This window comes from Pinus tabuliformis, chromosome X (assembly GCF_031772625.1).
Source record: "Pinus tabuliformis cultivar Carrire ecotype Pingquan chromosome X, CPIR1, whole genome shotgun sequence".
Taxonomy (NCBI): Eukaryota; Viridiplantae; Streptophyta; class Pinopsida; order Pinales; family Pinaceae; genus Pinus; species Pinus tabuliformis.
Genome location: NC_142308.1, coordinates 261,401,479 through 261,428,549, shown reverse-complemented (window position 1 = coordinate 261,428,549; position 27,071 = coordinate 261,401,479). Strand labels below are relative to the sequence as shown.

Genomic DNA, 27,071 nt, shown 5'->3' with positions numbered 1-27,071 from the left:
AATAAAGATTAAGAGGTTTTCCCTAGTTAAACTAAATCAACCAACAAGCCCTCTCTGATCACTCAGAAGGATAAAGCGAGGTTTGCAATCGCAGAGATCATAATAGAGTTTGATGGGGTTCGTTACTTTGCAAAAATGAAATCTAAACTGAAAATAAATTGAAATCTAATCTATGAAAGTGAAATTTACTCTGTGGTCGAGGTTAATTTTAAGCTCAATATAGGCACACCATGAAATGAGACACAAGACACAAGACGCCCCTGCTGGGTAGGGGGATTAGGATGCCTAGGTGAATCTCCTAGCTCCCTCAGGATTACAATGCTTTGTTAGATGATTGGTAGCCTTGATCAAATGAAGGGAAAATATTGTTTCTAGGTTACAATGGCGTTCAAATTCTTTGTTTTACAAAGAGGGTTGTATGGGGTTTATTCCAAGTGCTTGAATGTTTCAATTTGACCATATTTCAGCAGCACCTCGCCTTGTATCTTTGTTGACTTGCTAAAAACCAGCAAGCCAAATATTTCAAAACTGCCCAAAAATGCTTTCGGAACACCCAAATTGTTGTACAAAACACCAAAAAAATTACCAAGTGAAATACTAGAATGAAAGATATCAATTTCTACACTAAGCAACTAAGGAAAAGCCAAGGTAACTTGGCTCTTTCTTAGCTGATTTGACTTCTGTTAGGACAACAACTAATTTAGCCTCCAAATACTAGATTTAACAATGAAAATCTTTAAAATCGAACCAAGAGATGTTGAGGAGAATTTTAGAATTTTATGTGCAAGAAAAGAATGAGAGATCTTGGAGAAATCTTCAAAGGATTGGAGGTGAAACTTGGTGCAAGGTGGGAATGAGCTTCTTTTGTATGTTGAAAGTGAATATTCCAACCGAGGAGGATTCCAAATATTCAAACCTTGAGGCACTTGCTATTCCTTAAGGTCTTTGGTAAGAGAAATTGTTAGTAGATAGGTGCTCCCTACAAATGAAATCTTGAAAATATGTCAGTGGACCAAGATGTACATATAATTTAGGATTTCAAAGTGTAAGAAAACAAATAGACTAATCAAATAACCAAATTTGAAGAGTCTCTTCCTACTGGGTGACAACGCCCCTTCGAAGGCTTATTGCAACAATAATTTCAAAGCAAATACAATTAAAACAATCATACTTGTATTTGCACTCCAAGCAACCACACTAAAATCAAAGCACCATGTAGCCTCCAAAGCCTTCTTTTATAAAACAATGATAGAACAATACAATAACAACAATTCCTCAAGTTCTTCCATGCTTCCAACACTAGCTTACAGTGGAGGAGAGAGCTCCAATTTATAGAAAATGAGGGAGGAGATCCCAATGCAAGGTGGAGATCCGAAGAAAGATGAGAATCCCAATAAAGAGGTATGAGTTCCAAGTGGAGGACGAGCTGCCAAATGCAGGTTGCATATCTCCTCAAGAGGAATGCATAGGCACAAAGGAGCACACAGGCTCCAAGGGTAATCTGTGTTCTCTTAGGGTGTGAGTGAGTGGGCACAAAGAGGGAGTGAACTCCCACTCACCCAACTTGCCTTTCCAATTTAATACCCAACTTGTGAGTCCAACTCAACCCACAAACTCGCACTTATTGTCATGTGTACTTAGCCTGGCTAACTCAGCTTCCAACTTGACCTCTCAATTTGTGGCTTAACTTGTCCTTGAGTGCTTAGTCACTCCTCTTAAGTGTTTGAATGACTCATTTGACTAAGAAAATGTTTTCGACATGTTCCCAATTATTAATTATGCTGATTTTGTTTGTCTTTTTCCTCAATTTTTTGAGTAAAAGTGATTTTTCATGAAGCAAAATTAATATTTTCCGCCCCAAAGTGGGTACTAAGGTAATGTTGGTACTCTTAGCATGAAAAATGAGCACCTACATGGCTTATGACATATCACTTTCTTATTTGTTACATAAATTGTAATTAAAAATTCAAGTTCTGTGCAAAATTTTTAATTATAAAAAATTCCTAATAAAGCCTAATGCAATTCCGCGAGACTCAAGATAATGCTTAGCATGGTAATATACATTGACCTTAGACTTAGAAAACACACTCAAGGCCCAGTTATTAAGACACACTCCAACAAAGGAGGTTGTGAGTGAAAAAACTCAATTATTTTTCGCTGAAAAGTAAAAATAATTAATTAAGTGAAATAAACACTCTAGAGCAACTTCCTTAGTAATCAGGTCCCAAGGGTCCAAGTCTTTTACATAATTTTTTCATGCTAGTGACATTTTTTTATAAGTCCATGGGGGTTACAGAGTTTGTGTAGAGAAGAGGATAGAAGAATAGAGAAAAAGTAAAAAGAAGGGGCAAAATTTGCCCTATAGGACCTTTGGATTTGAAAAATATGACTAGTGTCTTGTCCATTGGGAAATAGAGTCCTTTATTTGTTGGGTACATCTAGCAAGTAACACTAACCATTGTCTCTATGCCAGTGATGCAGATGGTTGAAAGATTGTTTTTCAAGTGCATCTTCCTAGGAGATGCACACTCTTTGGTATAATGGAACCAACACATCATGCATCTCTTGGTTGGTCTTCTTCTTTGCAATATTAGTAATCAATTGATTTCTCATTGAATCAAGAAATATTGTCTTTGCCTTCCTCATTATATTTGGTTAACAATTTTGGATTGGTTGGTGTAGTGATCTTTGTCTTGGCATGCTCCCAATGCTCTATGCTCCCAATGTTGCCAAGTAGCTGACCATTGTCTCTATGTTAGTGATGCAAATGGCTGAAAGCTTCTTTTTTTCAAGGGAATCTTCTTAGAGACACACACTCTTTGGTATAATGGAACCAAAACATCATGCATATCTTTGTTGGTCGTCTTCTCTGAAATGTTAGTAATCAAATGATCTCTCATTGAATCAAGAAATATTCTCTTTGCCTTGGCCCCATCCTCATTATATTTAGCTAATAGTTCGAATTGGTCGGTGCAATGATCCTTGTTTTCGCATGCTCCCATAACTCAACGTCTTCCAATAGCATTCACAACTTGCACTTCCGAGGTGTAAAATTGGGAGTGCTTGGATTTGTTGGTGTAATGATCTTTGTCTTAGCATGCTTCCAAAACTCAATCTCTTCTAACATCATTCACAACTTGAACTTCGAAGTTGTAAAATTGGGAGCACATTTAAGCTTGTTGCACTTTCTAGCATGGAGAGTAGTCATCCATTCAAATTTGAAGCAACTCTAAAAGAGAAACCAACAACAAATCAATTAAATTAACCTTTAGAGTCCAAATGCTTCTTCCCAAGTGCACTAAGGTTTCACACTCAGCGGCATATAAAAAAGTCAAGCACCAACAACTTTTAACAAGTTGAGCACCTCTCCCAAGTATGAAACAACTGAAATACCCAATGCCCTCTTCACTAGAGTGATCTCTGTCAATGATCCAGGTGGATATTGGTGGCCACTTGCCTATTCCACCCAGACTCCCCAATTAGTGTCATCTATTTGCTTGTTCATTTTAGCATTACTATTTTTAGCAGTTTTTCAGGTCTTGAACTTCCAGAGCAGTTTTGACCTCCTAAACGATGTTTTTTTGGGGTCCGCGGCAAGCCTAAGCCTGTAACTGTAGGCACGGGCTTGCAACGAAACCTGTAGTATTCGGTGAGACCTTTCCAACAAGGTATTGTATGCGCCAAATCGAGATAGTATGACCAAGTTACGACCCCGGGAATTTGGCTGACCAACTAACCCCAACGAGGCCCACAAACTATTGGTGTTACATCTCTTAAGGTTAAGGTTTTGGTTGTTTAGGGTTTTCTCATGTTTTTTAATAATAAATAGGCCCTTGAGCCTCATTTTAACACAGTTCAGAGGCATGTAGTCGCCACATTTCTTCTCAAAGATAAGCTACCATCGCCCAAGCTATTTTATTTCCATTCTATTTGTAAGCATAGTTTAGTATTTTTCTATTAATGAAATGAAGTGTTTTTCTGCTTCATCTCTGTGTTTATGGTTATATCTGTAAGTTGTTGCATTCCTGTTTAAGTTCGGATCAGTGGTATCAGAGCAGTCTGCTCTTTCTCTGTTTTTCTTTGCATGGCCCCAACAAGGTCAGGGTATAAGGAGTTAGGGCTTGATCTGGTTGAACTATTGCAAGATCAGCCTCGCAAAACCCGACGACCCCCGATGGCGGAAGAAAAAAAAGACGAGGGGGTAGGAGATCCTTTCAAAATGTTGCTTGAGGAAGCCCTCGAGCAACAGAGGGATGCGATGATGGATAACTTTGCCCAGATCCTTCGACAGCTACTCACAGGCGATGCATCTTCATCCAATAACCACTCTGGAGGCGCCACTCCTTTTAAGGGACAAGTTAACTTCGATATTCCCATATTCGAAGGCCTGATAAGTGCATATGCCGTAGGTAAATGGTTAAATCTGTTGGAAGGATATTTTTCAGTTGATGACTTTTCCAATCAGGGAAAGATTACTTTTTCACTTCTCAAAGCTGCCCCACACGTCAAGGACTGGTGGGAAATCTACTGTGAACAAAAGGACGAAAGTGAACCCTCGTTGTTTTCAGCTGCACCCACTTGGAATTCTTTCCAAGACACCATCAAGGAACAATATTACCCTATCGGGAGCTATGAAGACAAATACATAAAGTGGACCACACTACGACAAGGAAGGGACCAAGATATGCTAAAGTTCACAAATATTTTCCATACCCTTGTCACGAAACTGGGTATCAAGGACACTGAGCAGCATTTGGTGCTCAAGTACCGCGACTATCTACACAAGTACATCTAGGACGAGATGGAGTTCTTGGACATTTCCTTGCTCGACACGGCGTATTGGTACCCTGTCAAGATTGAATAGAAGTTTAAACAAAAAAAGCGGGACTTTGGATCTGCAAATCCAAAGCAAGGAAAAGGTGCCCCCAAACCGCAGAACAAAGGACCAAGCCAAGGTGGGGCTACCCAAGATAGCCCGCTGAAGCCGCAAGCAAAGAACAACACCATGAAGACCAAGAAGGTTACAGGAAAATGGTGTGAGCTCCATAAGAGCTCCTCTCACAATACAAGTGAGTGTCAGGCCAAGTAGTTACTGGTGGCCGCGCTGAAGTCTTCTAAATCAGACGCAGGGTCTGACTCTGAATTAGAACCCGATAAGGGAACTGACAAAGGGAAGCAGATTATTGATGCAGAGCCTAGTGCCACCGTGGCCAACACCAAGATCCAGAAGATTGAGCTTGAAGATCCAGAGGATGGGAAACGCCCCTTCCACTCACAAATGTGGGTGAAGGGTTCTCCGTTGCAGTTCATTGTCGACAATGGGAGCCAAAAGAACTTCATTTCAGCAGAAGTCGTGAAGCGGCTGGGCCTAAAGACTACAACACATCCACAACCATACACCATCGGGTGGCTTCACCAAGGACGAGATCTTCGCATCAGCCAACAATGTTGCCTTCCCTACAACATCAAGCCCTTCACGGATGAGGTACTGTGTGATGTTTCTCCTCTTGAAGTTTGTGATGTATTGTTAGGACAACCATACTTGTGGAAGCGACATGCTATATATGAGTCTAGACCTCGCTCTGTGATTATTACTTTGGCTAATAAGTTGTACAGGATACTAGAGGTAGCCTCGCCTATCGCCATCTCTTTGATCACTGCAAAGTAATGTAGTAGATCATTTCCTAGACCAGGAAATTTGTTTTCCTTATGATTCGTCCCCATGGCAAGAAGAAGGTTGTGGCCACGACTTCTAGGTAGGGCTCCTCTGCATAGCAACAACAAATGGACAAGGTCGTGGAGGAGTACAAGGATATTTTCGCCTCACCCACAAGGGTAGCTCTGCACTGTTAGGTCAAGCATTCCATCGATCTGACCCCCGGGTGCGCCGCTGCCAAATGGACCGATCTATCGACGCTCTGTTCTAGAGAACGATGAGATCAAAAGGCAGATTCAGGAACTATTGCAGAAAGGGCACATGAAGCCAAACTCATCACCTTGTGGGAGCCCGATTGTATTTGTACAGAAGAAAGATGGGACCTAGAGGCTTTGTATTGACTATCGGGCGCTGAACAAGATCACTGTTTGGAATAGGTACCCAATCCTGCGGATTGATGACCTTCTGGACTAGCTCAAAGGGGCCAAATATTTCAGCAAGATTGACTTGAAGTCAGGTTATCACCAGGTGCCTATCGAACCCTTCGATGCGTGGAAGACTAACTACCTTCAAATCCAAGAAGGGCTTTTTCGAATGGTTGGTCATGCTGTTCGGATTGACAAACGCACCTGCAACCTTCATGACACTGATGGATGACATCTTGCGACCCTTCACCAATGCATTCGTGGTGGTGTATTTAGATGACATCTTGTTCTTAAGGCAGTGTTGGGAAAAACACCTCCACCATACTTGATAGGTCCTTCAAACCCTGCGACAACACAAGTTGTGTGCTAACTTGGAGAAATGAACCTTTGGCTTGACCTAGGTTCAATATCTGGGATACATCATTGATGAGTAGGGTGTACATGTGGAACCATCCAAGATTCAATTCATTCGGGATTGGCCAGCCCCAATCACTTAACAGAGCTCTGCAGATTTTTGGGTCTTGCCAATTTCTACCGTAGGTTCGTGTTGGGGTTCTCTTATATCACTTGGCCTTTAAGTCAAGTCACCAAGGGCAGAGCGAAAGCAAAGTTTTTTTTGTCGGAAACCCAATAGAAAGTGTTCTCCGAGTTGAAGAATCGCCTCTGTTCTGCACCAGTGTTCACATTACCAGACCCGCAACAACCATTTGAGATTGAGACAGATGCCTCTGACTATGCTATCGGTGTGGTTCTTACTCAGCATGGGCATCCAGTGGCTTACCACAGTGACACACTTTCAGACACAGTTCGAAAGGACTCCACTTACGATAAAGAAATGTATTCCATTGTGCAGGCCTGCCGTCAATGGAAACATTACATTTTGGAGAAGGAAACGGTCATTGACACAGATCACCGACTTCCACAGTTCATACAGACACGAGAAGTTGCAGAACAATCGCCATCAGAAATGGTCCACATATCCGCAACAGTTCCATTTGAACATTAATTATAAGAAGGGCAGCACCAATAATGTCACTGATTGCCTTAGCCGACCATCGGTCATGACGTTGATCACTGTGCTTGACACTTGTGGGCACGAGACATTGGAGTGGCCGCATCTTTACAAGAGTGATCCAGAATTCAACAGCATATACCAGAGACTTCTGGAAGGGAAACAAGTTCCAAATTTTCACCTTTAGGATGGACTGTTATGCCACCTGGGACACATCTGTGTTCCTTCAAGTGAGTGTACTAAGATGATTTGCGAGGAGCACTACAGTGGGGTTGCTGGACATTTTGGAGTAGAGAAAACAATGGCGGTATTGCAGAAATCTTTTTATTGGTTGAAACTTCGTCAGGATGTTGGGAAGTACATTAGATCCTGCACCACCTACGCCATTACCAAACCAACCATTAAGAAGCAAGGCCTGTATACTCCTCTACCTACTCTTAGCTGGCCTTGGGAATTTGTCTCCATGGATTACATGTCAGGCCTTCCTTCTACTAAGCACGACAATGATTGCGTTTTCATGGTCGTCGATAGATTCTCTAAGATGGCCATCATGGTAGCCTGCAAGAAGAGTATCACAGCAGAGGCCACTGCTAAGCTCTTCTTTGAGCGAGTGTGGGTACACTTTGGGATCCCACAGTCCATTGTCTCAGATTGGGACAACAGATTCCTGAGTGCATTTTCGTCAAGTCTCTGGTCGATGCTGGATACAAAACTTACCAAGTCCACGAATTTCCATCCCCAAACTGATGGCCAAATAGAGGTTGTCAACAAGATGATCGTACACATTCTGCGCATGTACAGCTCGAAGCATCCATGCATGTGGGATGCAAGTCTCCCCTATGTCCAACATAGCGACAACAGAGCTCTCTGCAACCCATTTCAGGTAGGGCTGGGATTTCAGCCATTATGCCCCATTGATGTGGCCATACCATTTGCAACCACTTAGGTAGATTCGGCTCACGTTCAGTTCGAAGTTGAAAGGGCTAACAACTTCATTAAGTGCATTCAACGCATCCGCCAACAGGGCCATGATATAATGGACAGAGCCAATGCTAAGTACAAGTAGTGCCATGATCAACATCGGGTGCTGCATAAGTTCCAGTTGGGCGACAAAGTTTGGCTACATTTGCAGAAGGAGTGCCTTGCTAGACCCCACCGTAAGCTTCACCCACTCCGATAAGGGCCATACACCATCACCAAGGTCATCGATCACAATGCCTTTGAGCTCAGCATCCCATCATTCCTTGGTCTGCACCCAGTGTTCAATGTAGATCACCTTCAACCATACTTTCCACCGTTGTTGGACACATCTGGGATTGCAGAACAACTCACACCAACAGAGCTCAACCTAGACTGCATGGAACAGGCCACAACTGATCAGATGATGGACACACAGATCAAGAACACTCGCCAACAAAGGAAACAATTATATCTAGTTGTCAAAGCAGGCCAACTCTTTCACCAGGACAAGTGGTTCACCAGGGACCAGGTTCCACAGAAATTTCCTCACCTCATGGAGGCTCTGCACGCAATGGGGACCATTGCTTCTTGGTGGGGGAGGGGTGGGGGGAGGAATGATCCAGGTGGATTTGGTGGCTACCTGCCTATTCCACCTAGACCCCCCAATTAGTTTCATCTGTTTCCTTGTTCATTTCAGCGTTTACTATTTTTAGCAATTTTTCGGGTCCTGAACTTCCAGAGCAGTTTTGACCCCCTTAACAACATTTTTTTGGGGTCCGTAGCAAGGACTTGTGGCGAAAACTGTAGTACTTGGCGAGGCATTTCCAACAACGTATCGTATGTGCCAAACGGAGATAATATGACCAAGTTATGACCCCGGGAAGTTGGCTGCCCAACTAACCCCAACGGGGCCCACAAACTCTTGGTGTTATATTTCTTTGGGTTAGGGTTTTGCTTGTTTAGGGTTTTCTCATGTTTTCCAATAATAAATAGGCTTTTGAGCTTCATTGTAACACAGTTCAGAGGCATGTAGCCGCCACATCTCTTCTCAGAGATAAATTACCATCGCCCGAGTTATCTTATTTCCATTCTGTTTGTAAGCATAGTTCAGTGTTTTTCTATGAATGAAATGAAGTGTTTTTCTATTGCATCTCTGTGTTTATGATTATATCTGTAAGTTGTTGTGTTCCTGTTTAAGTTAGGATCACCTTGTTAACTCAAATGTTTCTTCCCAAGTGCACTAGGGTTTCACACTCAACAACATACAAAAAGTCAAGCCCCAACAACATATAAAAAGTCAAGCACCTCTCCTATGTATGAAACAACTGAAATACCCAGTGCCCTCTTCACTAAGAGAGGGATGTCAGTCAAATCAGCTCTGATACCATGATGAAATATTAGAAAACATTGTTAATGCAAACGGAGATATTTCACCTCAACTTTGAGCTTTCATGCATTAATTTTCTGTGAACTTTCAACCTTTGCACTGAATTTGAAATATAAATCAAGCACCAACAACATATAAAAAGTCAAGCATCTCTCCCAGGTGATGTCAGTCAAATCAGCTCTGATACCATTATGAAATATTTGAAAACCATGTTAATGCAAAGTAAGAAATTTCACCTCAACTTTGAGCTTTCATAGATTAAATTTCTGTGAACTTTCAGCCTTGCACTTAATCTGAAATAGAAATCACAACAGTGTATATTTCAGTTCTATCCAACCGAATACGTAAGTTACCGGAAATGGCTAGGGAATCTGCCTGAAACGCTGTTCCCCATTTCTGAAACGGAAACTGGTACGATTCTCGTACGATTCACCTGGAAAAGGCGGAAAAACGTTTTCTAGCCATGCTAGCAATTCGGAAACGGTGCATCCGGTTCTAGAAACAGTTTTTAAGGATGCAAATTTTTTTGGATCCATTTCTGGATTTTTGGAAACAGATCCACCTCGAAAAGGCCAACTGCTGGGAATGGCCCACGATTTTTTGAGTTGAGGGCCCAACGGTTAAATGCACTGTTGTGGAGACTGGAGTTGGATTCTGGAATCACTGCATAATTCTGGAACCATCTTGTTAAGAATAGCGATGTTCAATATGATGTGTTGTCTTGCCAATGATGACATCGTTAATGGTTGGGAAGTTCGGTGTTGTCTGACCATTGATGGCATCGCTAATGGAAAAAGAGAAAGGTCATCACCACTAGCGTTCTCCTTCCTATATATGAAGATGAATTCTCTTTTAAAATTGTCATTGCCATTATTTTATGTGAAATTACGTAACGGTGCTTTAACCTTATATACATTTTGTGACTTGTCATATTGTTGCATAGATGATTCAAATTGATTTGATTCTATTCCAGTTATCAGTATTCTGTTTATGTGTGTTCCTCTAGGATACATGAATTTGGTGACCACCGAGTATTTCGGAATACTAATTCTTAGCTTTTACTAGCAAGTGATGCTTATATAGAATTCAAGCAAGCATGCTTGTAAGAGCAATTTATGTTTATGAAGAGTTTTTTCAAGTGCTTTGGATTTCTCTCAATTAACAACCTAAGTTGCACTGGAACAACGACAAATATACACACACCAATATATTAAAAAAGGAAGGGACCTAAAAGCTCAAATCACGATAATACTCAATGAAAAACTCTCTAGCACAAGTGTTAGTGTGCTTGAGAGAGGCTTAAGACTGCGTTTATCAGTTAAGAAGTTTGACTGGGAGACTGGAGATGGGTGACCAAGTACTGAGCGGAAGTTGGAACTTGGATCCGGCGGGAGATTTGCTCAACGCATAGCGGGCCAGCTGAGTATATTTAGATGATTATGTATTTTTAGATATAGAATCTAGATTCTAAAACATGAATGATAATATGAAATTATTTTTTTGTTATATAATATATGTGTGTGTGTGTTGTTTCCTTGCCGTATCGTAGCCAGATTTCTTGAAAATTTTCCATATCCATTACAAACCCCATATCCATATCCGTTCCTATATCTGTTTCAGTGCAACTTAGCCAAATAAAAAGGCCAGCCCAAAAAAACAAACATTGAACAATTGTATCTCAAGTGAATTATGTTTCGAGCCCCTAGGGTACAATCCCTAACATATGAAAACTTGTGAATAGCAGATCTGATACAAATGCAAGTCTGCCCTGTTAGCTGCTATGTACCTGTCAAATCACTTAACATAATCTGCTATCTGTTCATGATGAATAAGCAGACCAAACAGCCTTAGAAACTACTTATTCATCATGATAATATAATCTGAAAATCTGCAAACAAACAATGTCCGGAAAGCAAAGTAGTATTAGTACTACTAATACTAATCTATTTTTAAGGTCATATTTGAATTACATGTCAAATCGATCTATCAGACCTCTTTGTTTGTGGGATAAGGGAATGAATGAAGTTACAAGTTGGTACAAGATTGTCCTTCAGGCTTATCACAAGCTGGTAGAGATTCTCTTTCAAGCTTATTACAAACTGGTAGAGATTCTCTTTCAAGCTTATTACTGACTGGGACTTTCCATCAGTAGCAAACACCACCTGGAAAGACAAAGGCCTGGCAAGGCATGCCATCACATATATAGCCACACCAAAGGCTCCACAACAAGCTGGCATTAGAACCAACAAGTCCAACCTTAACCCTTCTCCAAGCTCACCTCACTGAAGCTTTTCAGAAAAAGCGCTCGGAGTCTCCTCAAGGATTTCTTTGCAACAAACTCTTGGTCTTCGTCACAAACGTACTCAAACCCTAGCACTTAAAGTCTCCTCTAGGTTTTGCCTCACATACACTAGCACCTTTTTCCCTTGCATAAAAGAAAGTACAAGACTCAATACAAGTTCACCTTCAAGATACAAATGATCTAATGAGCGAATGTGTACTACATGAATGCTACAACTAAATTCTCTCTGTTTAACTTATGCCAATAATCTCTTATAACTACCCTTTGTGATTGGTCCACAATGCACATCTGGTGATGTGGTTTGGAGTGTCTTGCTGACATGTGCTGCATATGTGGTGTTTGAGTAGTGGCTGTAGCTGGTGTTCAAAGCTGTGCCCTTCTCTCACCTGTTTTTGTTTACGGATCATATTGGGTTCTAAATTGTATTTAAATAGGCTTTAGCATTGGCATAAATCATACGTTTCTATATAGTGTTGAATTTCTTCTTTGTATGAATTATTTGTATTTTAGTAGAATATAATGGCTGACTTTTACGAGTATCAGATTATTTGTATTTTAGTAGAATATAATGGCTGACTTTTACGAGTATCAGACGCAATTATGAATGGATATTTAAAATAAAATTTACCCTTCTTTTCATAGTAAAGAAAATAGCCATTTCAAAACAATGGATTCATTTTATAGATATTCTTACTGGTGCATTAATGTTATTTTTCAGATATTGAATGAAGGTGTCCCCGCGAATAGCCAAATCGTTGTAAAGAGGATGGGCGATCTTGATCCAGAAGCATGGAGAGGGGCATGTCAGAGAAAGTTCGCTTCTAATGAATGGCAAACTAAGTATGCGGAGATGCACTCTTTATGGGAAGAGTATTTAAGGGACCCTTCATGGTATCCGTTTAAGGTTGTACCAGTGCTTGGAGATACAGAAAAACACGAGGTATATTTGAAAATTCAATTTCCATTGTTATTTTTGCAGTCGGTTTTCCATTCCTTTGTGCCTGATCTTATTCATTTCCTTTTTTATTTTTGCAGTTGGTTTTCCATTACTCATTGTTTGATCTTATTCTTAGATAGTTAAGTTAGTATCTTTCAGTGGTCCTTTTCAAATATAATGCTTGGAGATGGGGGTAAAAAGAAAAGTCCTGGCTTATAGCTGGGTGGAGTGGGATTTGAGGTTTTCTTAAGGTGATAAGATTGTAGTACTTGATTGACTAATCTGGATGTTTCTGAGCTTCTGCATAGTAATTGATCAAAAAGGAAAAGCTTTCTGTTATTGATTTTCAAATCATTGCCGAGTAACAGAATCCTATCATAAACATGCTTCCCTTGCAAAAGGAAGAGCACATATTGATTGGACCCAAAAGGGAGCTATAAAGTATTCAGGCTATCAGCATTATTGTTCATTGCTAAGCACTTAAGAATACAAGTAGGATAGATGAATCGAGCAATTAAGAGAAGCAAAGGATGATCTCTACCTGGGCAAACATTCGTGGTTTTCTGTTGATAAAACTCTTGGCAGTTTCATTGAATTTCTGCATATTTGCACTGAAATCATTTGTCTTGGTACACGTGGTAACAATTTAGTGACAGGGCTTACCTGGTAAATCACTATGGAAATTACATTGCCTTGATTCAATGGCCTGTTAAACTATGCTTCTATAGCTATAAAAATTATTCGGCATTTTTTAAAATTTCAACAGAATACAAATTTTTGATGTAGAAATGTGGAATTAATTTATGTGCTGATCTTGGTAAAATGTGAATGCAGCTTGTCGTGAATGAGGATGATGAGAAGTTGAGAGACCTCCGTATTGAAATGGGGAAAGAGGTGTGTGACACTGTGATTGTAGCTTTGAAAGAATTAAATGAATACAATGCAAGCGGAAGATATCCAATACCAGAGGCGTGGAATAAAGCGGAGAACAGAAGGGCTACCATGAAAGAGATTGTTTTGTACTTGAGCAGGACAAAGGCAAAAAAGAGGAAGACTAGGGCCTAGTTTTCAGGTCGTCTGATATCTAATTACAAATGGTTTTGACATCAATATATTGACATGCCTTGTAGTTCAAGCATGAATATTGTAATTACGGGAAAGACACCGCTATATGACTGCTAGTTAGTATGAAACGCTACTACCGACGTATCCAATGTCTGCACTTTTCGTTGCTATAGAGGTGTTTCTTTGTGTTTTTACATTCAAGGCTTTTGCCTTAGTTTGACGCCTATCTTATGTGTTTTCGGATACTGAAACCTTCATTTTAATGATACTGCTAAATTCAAGCAAGATTTCAGTAGTTCCTTTTGACATTAGCGGGATGCAAAATCTATGAAGTAGTCCTTGAGTATTTTTTGTAATAAGGTTGCTTGAAAATTAACGTTTCACTTGTTTGTTAGACGAGTCGTGTTAGCTTGGAATTGTGCAGCATTTTTTCACCCATGAATGCAGTTCTGCTGGTTTGCTAGATGAATCATCTTAGCTGTGAGTTGTCCAGCGTTGTCCATGATGAATGGAGTGCTTTTTACTGTCAAAGTTATCGTGCAGGGAATTTATACACTATTTTGCTGATTTTGCCCTGGTGAAGCTCGGGGCTCAAGCGTAATTCCATGTTTATAATGGCCGACTCAAATAAGGGACAAGGCAAAACCTAAATGCATTTAGAATACCATGAAAATCTTGAAATTGGCCAAAATTTCAAGATTATCCGTTGGCCAAAATTTATGTAGCGAATCATGCAATTGTGTACGTGCATACGTGCAAGTGCAGTTCGCACTAATTTTTTCAGGAGGTCAGCGTCTCACTTGTTTCTTAGATGAATCATGTTAGATTTGAATTTTCAAGCACAGTCCTAACTTTCTCACACATGAATGCAGTTCATCTTCTTTGACAGGGGTTATGTTTGCTTTGAATTGATGAGCATTGTTGTCACTCATGGATGTAGGCACCACTGTCAAAGTTATGGAGCATGTAGAGCATACGCTATTATGCTGATTTTGTGCTGATCAAGCTTGAAGGCTGTGAAGGAATTCCATGCGTATTAGGCACATTAATTCTCACTGTAGCTTTGAAATCTGCATAACCTATTTAGAGACTTGGAAGCACTAATGCTAAATAGACGATATCTACGTACTCTTTAAAATAAAATCGAATAATATTTTTGATATTACTATTTAACATTTTGTACCTGTGAGATTTAACCCCTGAAGATTACTTTGTACTTACAGTGCTCATATTCTCTGATAAGCAAGCACTAAAACTACCTCTGCACTTTATTATGTGCTCATATCTTCTGGGATTCAAGCCTAAAATAAGTCCACACTTTATCAAGTGCTCAGATTCTGAGATTCAAGCCCTGAATGAATTCTGCACTTTATCAAGTGCTCAGATTCTGAGATTCAAGCCCTAAATGAATTCTGCACTTTATCAAGTGCTCATATTCTCTAAGATTCAAAGTCTAAATTAACTCTGCACTTGTCCAGTATTCATTCTGTGCGGCCTGAGAGGTTCAAACTAGTCTTATGTAGCAAGAGTATAGCCTCAGTGGCTAAATCATTCAAGAAAGATGAATGCTAGGAAGCCCATTAGTTTTTACTCTATGAGTTAACCTTGAAGAGAGGTTTAGCCGTATGTTATAGAGTATGCTGCGTATTTCAGTCTTTCATTTCAACTTTAAAGTGTTCAGTCCTCAAAGTAGTCTATTTTTAAAACAATAATTTTTCTTTAAATAAAATTTGCAATTGAAATACGTGATAGACTTGCGATTCGTATGATTTAATCCTGCCTATGAATAATTAGTTTTAATATTCGTCTTCAGAAGTCAAAACATAAGAGAATTATTTTAGTAAATAAAATTTTTGAAACTTTAATTTATGTGGAGGAACATATTAAATGTTTTCGATTTTGGATTCCAACATACCCACGTTTCTACAGTTGTCATCAGTGAATGCCATCATATGCTTTGCCCTGAAGTCCTATACTGATTTTTAACACTTACGGAGATTTGTGTGCCGTGAACTCTGCCGATTTTTTCTTTCGATCTTTTTATTCTATGAGGGTAGAAACTTTTCATGAGTTGCTTCCCCCAAAACTCACTAGGATTACGGGATAAGAGGTTTGAAAGTTCTCGTGGGTTGCTTTCACCACAAAGTTCACTGGGATTTTGATCGAGAGATAATTCAAGTCAATTTACCAAGAATTTTTAAAATTTAGATGACCATCCTTTGCTCCAATCAGCAACAATGGTTGCTGGCATATTCTGCCAACATTGAGAATATTCTTTGTACATCGAATTAGTGTATGTTGCCCTTCTTGTCAATATTTCTCTTTATAGAGAAGATATTTAAAAGACCCCAGTGTGCCATCGATTCATTGGAATGAAATTTAATTCTTCTTAAGGCACGGGCTTGCCATTCAGTGAATTGAATTCAAATTTTTTCTTTCATTTTAGATACATACGATATACCTGGGATATTATAAAGTTTCTGATGTGACAGTACTTTTTCCATTTGTTTGAATCCTTTAATTTCAAGAGCTCTATTATTGATGAGTTCCAGTGCTATTGGTCTTTATAGTTACTCAAATTAGTGTTTATGGTCAATAATTTACGTCCTCAAATTAATGTTTATTATTAATAATGTGCTTTAGAGCTTTCAACTCTCCATACCCATAACCGTAACCATTAGAGGTTTCCATCAGAGGGAGCCATATCATTACAGGTTTATATACATGGAAGCGTGTCGGGAAAACTTGTGTTCTCTCTTTTTCATTCTTTCTACAATGATTGTTCCCCATAGCATTTTGTTTGAATCAATCATGTGCATTATGCGTTGATTTTTGCTGTTTTTAGTTATCGCTTTTTTACAAAAGCTTTTTCATTGAATTTTGTTGAAATTCTAACCAAGGTCACATGAGTTGTAAGTCAAACTTGTTGAAACTCAAGTTTAACCTGGATTAAGTTGAAAAGGGTTTTGTTTTCTTGGACTACGAGTCAAACTCATGGTTGTTCAATTTCAAGTTCAACTCAGTGTGAGTTTGACACAATTAATGAGGAGTCAAATTGAGATTGAGGTTAATTTGAATTTGACTCTCACCCGTGTGTGATTGAGTTATTTTTTTTGCGACAAACAAAACAAAGGGACATGATGGGCATCTGTTGGCGCTTGTTGGCCATCCATTGGATAGAAGGGACAAAATGATGCTTATAGGGCACCTATTCATACTCGTTGGCCATCCATTGATGCTTTTAGGGTATCAAAACAATGGGTGTATTCCAAGGTTTTGCTCAGCAAGTGATTGTTACAATTTCAAGTGATTTTTCACATTTTGAGGTAGTTTTAATGCCTTCTCTCCACTTGTTCATTTCAGTTCGTTATTTGTTTATTATTGTTAGTTATTTAGGATTTATGGCAACTATTTTGATGGTTAACACAATCAATTAATCTCAAGAGATAACAATGAACATTAAACCCTTCTAACAAAGTAACTCAATAGAGTTGTGCCATTTCATAATTATGATTAATTTGAGAAGATAACAAACATTGACAACAACGAACATTAAACCCTTCTAACAAAATAACTCAGTAACATTGTGCCATTTCATAATAATGTATAATTTGAGAAAGCTATTCCATTTCATAATAATGATTAATTTGAGAAGATAATTGATCAAAGTGGATATTGGTGGCCACCCACCTATTTCACTTGGAGCTCCACCATTGTTTTTTTCATTTTTTCAGTTTTCTCAATTGTAGCATGATTTATTATTTTTGACAGTTTTTCGGGTCTTGGACTTTGGGAGTCGTTTTAAACCTCTAAATGACGTTTTTTTTGGAAAAAAGTTCGCAGTTGAAAGTTATAGTCTTCAGATAGATCTTTATAACGAGGTATCGTGCATGTCAAACGCAAATCGTATGCCAAAGTTACGACCTCGAGAAGTTGATGTACTAGTTTACACAAATGAAGCCCATATTTTTGACGCTTCATCTCTTAGATGTAGGTTTTTGGATGTTTAGGGTTTTCTATTGTTTCTTAACAATAAATAGGCCTTTGAGCCTCATTGAAAGACAATTGAGAGGCATGTAGCATCACATTTCTTCTTAGAGATAAGCTACCATCGCCCAAGCTAGTTTATTTCCATTCTATATGTAAGCATATTTCAGTTCTTTGGTATTAATGAAATGAAGTTTTATCTCTGTTGCATTTCTGTGTTTTATGTTTATATATGTATTCTGTTGTGTCCCTGCATAAGTCTGAATTTGTTTTTCTTTGCATGTGCCCAACGAGCTTAGGGTATAAGGAGTTAGGGCTCGAATTGGTTGAATCTTTGCAAGACCAACTTCGCAAGCCCCGACGACTTCCCATGGCTGAAGAAAAGAAAGATGAGGGAGTACGAAATCCCTTCAAAATGTTGCTTGAAAAAGACTTTGAGCGATAGAGGAACGTGATGATGGAAAAATTTGCCTAGATCCTTCGGCAGATGCCCATAGACGATGCATCTTCATCCAGTAGTCACTCCAGAGGCATCACTCCCTTCAAGGTACAAGTCAACTTTGATATTCTCATATTTGAAGGCCAGATAGATGCAAACGCTGTAGATGGATGGTTAAATATGTTGGAAGGGTATTTTTCGGTTCATGATTTTTCCAATAGGGAAAATATTACTTTTCCACTCCTTGAAGCCGCTCCCCACATCAAGCACTGGTGGGAAACTCACTGTGAACAAAATGATGAGAGGGAACCCTCACTGTTTTTAGCCACACCCACTTTGAACTCTTTCCGAGATGCCATCAAGAAGCAGTGTTACTTTGTCGAGAGCTATGAAGATAAGTGCATAAAGTGGACCACACTACGACAAGGAAGGGACCAAGATGTGTTAGAGTTCACAAATATTTTTCATACCCTTTGCATGAAGTTGGGTATGAAGTATTATGAGCGGCATCTGGGACTCAAGTACTGCGGTTGTCTACACAAATACATGCAAGATGAGATGGAGTTCTTAGACATCTCTTCATTTATGTAGTCTACCGATACACTGTTAAGATCGAGCATAAGTTTAAACAGAAGAAGTGAGACTTTGGATCTGTGAATCTGAAGCAAGGGAAAGACACCTCCAAACCACAGAACAAAGGGCAAAGCCAAGGCATGGTGACTCAGGACAACCCGTTGAAGACTCAAGCGAAGAACAACACCACGAAGATAAAGGACATAAGAAAATGGTGTGAGTTCCATAAGCGTGCCACTCACAACACAAGTGATTGTCGAGCCAAGTAGTTACTAGTGGCCGAGCTGAAGGCTTCATAATTAGATGCATGTTTTGACACAAAGTCAGATCCCGACAAGGGGAATGAAAAAGGGAAGCGGATTATTGATGTGGAGCCTAGTGCCACTGTTGCCACCTCCAAGATCCAGAAGATTGAGCTCGGAGATCTAGAGGAGGGGGAGCATCTCTTCCACTCACAGATGTGCGTGAAGTGTTCACCTCCAAGATCCAGAGGATTGAGCCCGAAGATCTAGAGGAGGGGGAGCATCTCTTCCACTCACAGATGTGCGTGAAGTGTTCACTCACAGAAAGAGCCATCATTGTTGGGAGGTATTGGAGCCACCGTTGGGATGATTTCATGGTGTCATGGTTGGGTTGCAAGTCATAGTGTGATTGGGTGTTCGGTCAAGTACAAGAAAATCATTGTAAATCATATTGTATCGTGTATCATTGTCCCTAGTACGAGAGTCTACACTCTTGTCTTGCTTTTGATCATTACAGGGTGGCATGGAGGTGTTAGGCAGGTGCATGAAGTCGCCTACAAGTTTGAGCATGTGAACACTTCAAGGTGGTAGGTTGGTCTAAGATGTTGGGGCATCCATTCAGTTGACTACTAAAGAAACCAGGGCGTTGGGGCGTTCTTGCAGTGGGAGCTGGAGAAAAATGCTTTTCTAGAATTCTAGGAAGTTGTAAATTTCATTTTAGTTGGCGCTGAAGATTAAAGAATTTATTAGAAAAACGTTCAGTGGTTTTTGACCTAGAGGGGTTTTTCCACGTAAAATTATTGGGCCTATTGTGTTTTTTTGTTTACTGTTGTCACTGGATAAACATTAATAATAATTGAAGATTAACTAATGCTCTAAAAAGATTTAAAATTGCTCATTGCTATGTAATACCCCTTCTCAGTATTTCCAACACCGCCTTCCCTACAACATCAAACCTTTCACGGATGAGATATTGTGTGATGTTGCTCCTCTTGAAGTTTGTGATGTATTATTAGGTCAACCATACTTGTGGAAGTATCACGCTGTATATGAGTCGAGGCCTCACACTATTATTATTTCTTTGGGTAATAAGCTATACAGTGTACTGGGGGTAGCTTCTCCTACCACTATCTCTTTGATCTTTGCTAAGCAATGCAGTAAGATCATGTTTCAGACTAAGAAATTTGTTTTCTTTCTCATTCGCTCTCAAAGTAAGGGGAAGATTGTGACCACATCCATGACCCCCATGAAGGGTTCTTCCACATAGCAGAAGCAGGTGGATACCGTCGTGGAAGAATACAGGGACATCTTCTCTTCACTCACAGGGGTACCATGTACTATTAGGTTAAGCAATCGATCGATTAGACTCTCGGAGTACCTCTACCCAACGAGCTGATATATCTTTGCTCCCTTCTAGAAAATGGAGAGATCAAGTGGCAAATGCAGGAGTTGCTGCAAAAAGGGCACATTCAACCAAAGTTCCTCGCCTTGTGGGAGCTCGATTGTACTTGTACAAGAGAAGGATGGGATCTGGAGGTTCTGCATTGATTATTGGGCACTAAACAAAATCATTGTTAGGAACAGGTATCCAATCCCATGGATTGATGACCTGTTGGACTAACTCAAGGGGGCCAATTATTTTAGCAAGATCTATCTAAAGTCTGGCTATCACCAGGGTCCAATAGAGCCCACAGATGTATGGAAGACTGCCTTTAAATCCAAGGAAGGCTTTTCTAAATGGTTGGCTATGCCCTTCGGGTTGACAAATGTCCCTGCTACTTTTATGAGGCTAATGGATGACATCTTACGACCCTTCACCAATTCATTTGTCGCTTTTTATCTGGATGACATCCTCATCTTCAACAAGAGTTGGGAAGAACACTTGCAACACATTTCACAGGTTCTTCAAACCTTGTGGCTACACAAACTGTGTGGCAAATTGGAGAAATGCATCTTTGGAATGAGCCAAGTCCAATATCTTGGTTACATCATAGATGAACGAGACGTACATGTAGATCCGACTAAGATCCAAGTCATCCGAGATTGACCAACCTTGACCACTCTAAGAGAGCTTCGCAGCTTTTTGGGCCTTACAAATTGTTATTAGAGGTTCGTGTTGGGATTCTCCCATATCCTTGGCCTTTGAGTCAGATTACCAAGGGCGGAGGAAAATCAAAGCTTTCCTGCTCTGAGTCCCAACATAAGGCATTCGTTGAGTTGAAATGTCGCCTTTGTTTTGCACCGATACTCACATTGCCAGACATGCAACAACCATTTGAAATTGAGACATGTGCCTCCAACTATGCTATTGGTGTAGTCCTCACCCAGCACGAGCATCAATGGCTTATATAGTGAGACACTTTTTAATACAATTCTGAAGTTCCCCACCTATGATAAAGAGATGTATTCCATTGTGCATGCTTGCTATGGAAGCATTACATTATGGGGAAGGAGACGGTCATCCACACTGATCACCAACCTCTTTAGTTTATACAGACACAAGGGAAGTTATAGAACGATCGTTATCAGAAGTGGTCTACATATCTGCAACAATTCCACTTGATCATTAAATACAAAAAGGGCAACACCAATCATGTTGAAGAGTGCCTCAGCCACCCCCCAATTGCAGCACTAACTACTGTCCTAAACTCTTGTGGCCACGAGACCTCTGGATGGCCACAAATATACAAAAATGATCCAGAGTTTGCCTCCACATACGAGATGCTAGTATATGACAAGAAAGTTCTTGATTTCCACCTCTAAGACACATTATTATGCTACCTGGGCCACCTTTGTATTCCTTCAAGCGAGTGTGCCACGCTGATTTGGGAGGCGCATAACAGTCGAGTCGCATGACACTTTGGTGTGGAGAAAACTGTGGTTGTACTACAAAAGTACTTTTATTGCCCAAAATTTTGTCATGATGTTGGGAAATATATCAGATCCTGCACTCCCTGCGCTATTGTCAAGCCAACCATCAAAAAGCAAGGATTTTATGCTCCTCTGTGTATTCCCAACCAACCTTGGGAATCCATCTTCATGGACAATATCTCTGGCCTCCCTTCTACCAAGCATGGTAATCACTGTGTATTTCTGGCCGTGGACAAATTTTTTAAGATGGCTATATTGGTACCCTGCAAGAAGTGTATCACCGCAGAGAACACTACCAAACTCTTCTTTGAACGAGTGTGGGTACATTTTGGGATCCCACAAACTTTTATATCATATCAGAATAGCAAGTTCTTGAGCACATTTTGGTCAAGCCTCTAGAAATTATTTGACACCAAGCTCACCAAGTCCACTGCATTCTATCCCCAAACTGATGGCTAGATAGATGTCGTCAATAGGATGATAGTGCACATACTCTGCATGTACAACTCCAAGCATCTACGAACCTAGGATGAGAGTCTTCCCTATGTACAATACAATTATAACAGAGCTCTCCATAGCTCGACTAGTTGCAGTCCCTTTCAAGTGGGTCTAGGATTTCAATGATTATGTCCGATTGATGTTGCCATTCCTCATGCGACTACATAGACATAATCCACACATATATTGTCCGAGACTGATAAAGCAACCAGATTTATTAAATACGTCCAACACATCCGCCAACAGGTTTATGACATCTTGGAGAAGTTCAATTCCAAGTACAAACAACGACATGATCAACATCGGTTGCCACACAAGTTTCAAGTGAGCGACAAAGTTTGGTTGCATTTGCATAAAGAACGTCTTACCGGAGCCCATCGGAAGCTCCGACCACTCCGATATAGGCCTTACACCATTACTAAGGCTGTGAGAGATAATGATTTTGAGCTCAACATTCCCCTATTCCTGGGCATGCACCCAATGTTCAATGTGGACCGCCTTTGACCATAATTTCCACCATTACGAGACACACCAGAGATTGTAGAATATCTCACAGCAACAGAGTTAAACCCAGACTCCATGGAACATGCTACAAATGATTGGATCATGGACACACAAATCAAGAACACTCGCCAGCTAAAAATCCAACTGTATCAGTTTGTCAAAGTTGGCCAACTCTTGCACCAAGGCAAGTGGCTCACCAGGGACCAAGTTCAGCAGAAGTTTCCCCATCTCATGGAGGCACTCAACGCAATGGGGACCATTGTTTAATAAGGGGGGAGGATTGATCCAAGTGGATATTGGTGACCACTTGCTTATTCCACTTGGACTCCTACCATTGTTTCTTTCAGTTTTTCAGTTTCCTTAATTGTAACACAATTTACTATTTTTGGCAGTTTTTCGAGTCGTGGACTTCCAAAGCCGTTTTGAGGCTTTAAACGACATTTATTTGGAAAAAGGGAAAATGTAAGTCTTTCACTAATGTTTGTAGTCGAAAGTTATAATCCTCGGATAGATCTTTCTAATGAGATATGCGTCAAATGGAAATCATATGCCAAAGTTACGACCCAAGGAAGTTAATGTACAAATTTACCCCAATAGGGCCCATAGTTTTGGCGCTTCATGTCTTAGGGATAGGCTTTTGGATGTTTTGGATTTTCCATTGTTTCTCAACAATAAATAGGTCTTCGAGCCTCATTTAAGATAATTGAGAGGCATGTAGTCACCACATCTCTTCTTAGAGATAAGCTACCATCGTCCGAGCTAGTTTATTTCCATTTTGTATGTAAGCGTATTCCAATTCTTTAATATTAATGAAATATTTTATTTTTGCTACGTCTCTGTGTTTATATTTATATATGTATTATGTTGCGTTCCTGCATAATTCCGGATCAATAATAACGAACATTGAACCCTCTTTCCAACTAAACAATGACAAATCATTAAACCAAAATGGTAAATAATGACAAAACATTGAACCAAAATGGTGAAAATGCAAAGGATTTGCTGAGAATTCCTCTGAAAGGACTTGGAAAATGCTTCAAAACTAGTAAATATTAAATGAAAAATTTGGCAAACTCTTTTAGTGGTGACATGCATAGAATTAAATGCACACAACATTTCCCATCTTTGGTGATCACATTAGTCCAAACTTAGATGGATAAATGGATTTAAATACCACATTTTCACATCATTGGTGGCATATCAATTCAGTAATCCTTGTGGTGGCATATATAGATTCAATTACCTCACTGCCCACATCCTCAATGATGACATTAGTACTAAACATTATTCATTCTAACCTAATTGTAGATTTAGGTCATTAGGGGAGCCAATTGCAAAGTAGATGATTGAATTTTTGGTTGAGCCCTTTCATAAACTGAACCTACAATCCGGTTTAGGATGGCCAAAAAACATGAGCCAATTTGATCCTTGAGCTAAAAGTAACGAAGAATAAATGAAAAAATAACATTACCCCCTTAGAGTTTGACCAATTTTATTTTAATACAAAAGGGTTACCTCTCTTTATTGAATCTACTATGTTAAGGCAAAGATGTTTTTTTTTGTTACGTCTTTCGAATACAGTTGATTAAATATTGCTTCTTCCTCATATTTCAAACTCTTTTAACCAAATGTTTCTTCCTCCTCTACATAGCACATGGTAATTCCCAACCTAGCTTGGATGGCACAGTATGGGAAAATAATGTCTATATTTAAGGAAAGCATCCGATTGCCAATTTGTATTACTATTTCAATTTTGTATTTATCTATGCGAAAATCCCTTTGGGAATTTATGATTAATGTAATCGTTGTCGCAAGTTGGAGGTTCAAATCTTAGCCACCTTAGAGCCTTGGGATAGAGTTGTTATTAGAAATCATTGCCAATGTCCATGTATTTGTTGAATATTGTTCATAATGGGGTTGAACCATCACGAGTGATGGACCAATAGATACTAAGAATGTAACAAACATAAATATATGTTAAATAATAATTAGTTATTGAAAAGACATGTCCCAAAGGACATGACTATTTGTGAAGGGGCACCTTGCCTAGCATATAAGCATGGCCCTCATTGTAACAACCAATCATTTTATCATATATGTGTGTGTGCGCGCGTATCACACATTTTAAGTACAAACATGTATTATTTGTTTACTACAATGGTATTAGAGCTATTCAACCCTTTGGTCGTTTAATCGCTACATGGTCCATCTCACTATATTTTTATGTCCCAAATCATGGACATATTCCAAAGAATTAAGTGAGATTCTAAAATTGCTATGGGAAATTAAAAAAAAACAATAAGAAAATTGTTGGAGAATATTAAAACACTGGATTCAACACCTACAATAGAAGCTAACATTAATGTCAAAGAGGATGAGTTTGAGCCACGTGTTTTGACAGATAAGTACATGACAATAAAGGATGATCGCATTCGTGAAACCGATGTAATGAAACTGTTTCAATTGTCTAAAAAGATATCAAGTCCAGTTCCACACAATGAAAGTACAAAACCTGAGGCAAAATGGATATATGAACACACATTTGGCTCATTAGTTGTACCAATGAAGATGGACATTACCGCATAACGTACTAGACAGGTAATAAGTTGTCTAGAAAATTTCCAACGTGTTACAAATGTTTCATGATCAGAAATTATGAGTTCCATTTATTGTTATGTATCAGAAAGAAAGGTGCGTTAATTTGCTTCGAGATGAAGAACATAATTCAAGAGATGAAGAACATAATTCAATAGACAATGCAAAGAAAGATGAAAAACCTAAATTAAAAAGGTACAAGGCGTTGGGGGCAATATAATTGTGGGATAGGAAGTGGATTTTGCTTCAAAGGAGAAATATTTCTCTTAAAGCATCCTATGAGAAGTGTGTTGTAGAAGAAGCACAAAGAGATGAAAAAAATTTAAATATACTAGAATCAATTTACAATCCCTTGTTAATGCAGAGTCTGAACCTACTTTTGATGACAATGATGTGAAGTTTACCTTTCATTTTCCACTTGATGAAGTTGAGGTAGAAGAAGGTCAATTTAAAAGATCGAAACACAAATATGTCTATAATATTTGTCAAAATCTGGATTAGGAGGCCTATCACAAAAGTTTAGTCTCAATTCATAGTAGCTAGGTGATAATCTGTAGTTGATGTACAAGAAACATGAATATGATATTTGGTTGACACTAGAGGAAGTGGCTATTGGATTTTCTATGAAAGAATTTGGTGGTTCTCAATCAATACTTAAAGGTGCCAGACATATGGCAGCTGTATAAATTAGTTGCGAGCAAACTATTAAGGTTTGAAGTGTTTATATTTCAAAGACATTGGTAACTATAAGGCCCCTAACCGATGGAGACAATTCCATATATTTCTGTCATCAATATGCATGGGTGAAGTGGTTAGATAATAAACCACTTAGTATGTTTGATGATGCCCAATGGTATCTCATTTAGAAGGCAGAGAAGTGGAGAAATACGTTAAAAAAGGTTGTGTAGGGAGTAGTTGTGCTTCGAACCACTTGCACTTGGGTTTTTGATACAAAGGATGAGGGGAGTAACAATGACACATGTTTCATAGTCGAAAAAAAACATGAGATCATTCTCACCAAATGTCGCGTGCTCAATCCTGGTCCTGTTGTTGTCAAGGCTAGGTTCCTTTATTGGGAGGAGATTTCTGAATATCCTCTTTACCGTGAACCTGTTCACGATTTTGGATTTTCCATTTTCATCCAATGACGCTTCAGTTTATGAAATGTGGAGAAATCTCTCTTGTGCCAAAAGTTGTTGCAGTTGGATTGAATATTTGGGTGGTGGGTAATGAGAATGATATAATTCTTTCCATATGATGTAGGAGAATCTTACCTCTGAGTCAAAACACATTTTGACTAGAGATAAGGGTCTTTCATTTACCAAGGGAGATGGCTCCTTAATTATTTATTTAATTGTATTTTCCTATGTTTCCTTCAGAAAATGAATGAGTAATGAATATTGTAATTATGAGAAGTCTCAAGAATATTTGATAGAGTTAGAGAGATGGTAGGGTTAGTTAGATATCTTGAGGAAAAGTGGATCTAGGAGATATAATGGTTAGTCTGGGGAGAAATTTGTGGATCTAAACTAGAATTCAATTCAAAATCCTTTGTATAAATCTATAATTAAGGAAGGCCAAAATATAGAGAAGAGAGGTGTGAGTTAATTGAGAGGAA

General features: G+C 39.2%; 1 protein-coding gene across 2 annotated transcripts in view; it reads left to right on the top strand.

Moving 5' to 3' along the window:
* LOC149139381 (factor of DNA methylation 1-like) overlaps window positions 1–13,945 on the top strand; it is a 149,575-nt gene extending 135,630 nt beyond the window's left edge. For both annotated transcript variants that reach the window (XM_089448100.1, XM_089448099.1), the window contains exons 6-7: window positions 12,461–12,682; window positions 13,514–13,945. In XM_089448100.1, the coding sequence (XP_089304226.1) occupies window positions 12,461–12,682; window positions 13,514–13,744 (453 nt within the window). In that variant the 3' untranslated portion in view covers window positions 13,745–13,945. The remainder of the gene's footprint in view (window positions 1–12,460; window positions 12,683–13,513) is intronic.
* Window positions 13,946–27,071: the final 13,126 nt, after the last annotated feature.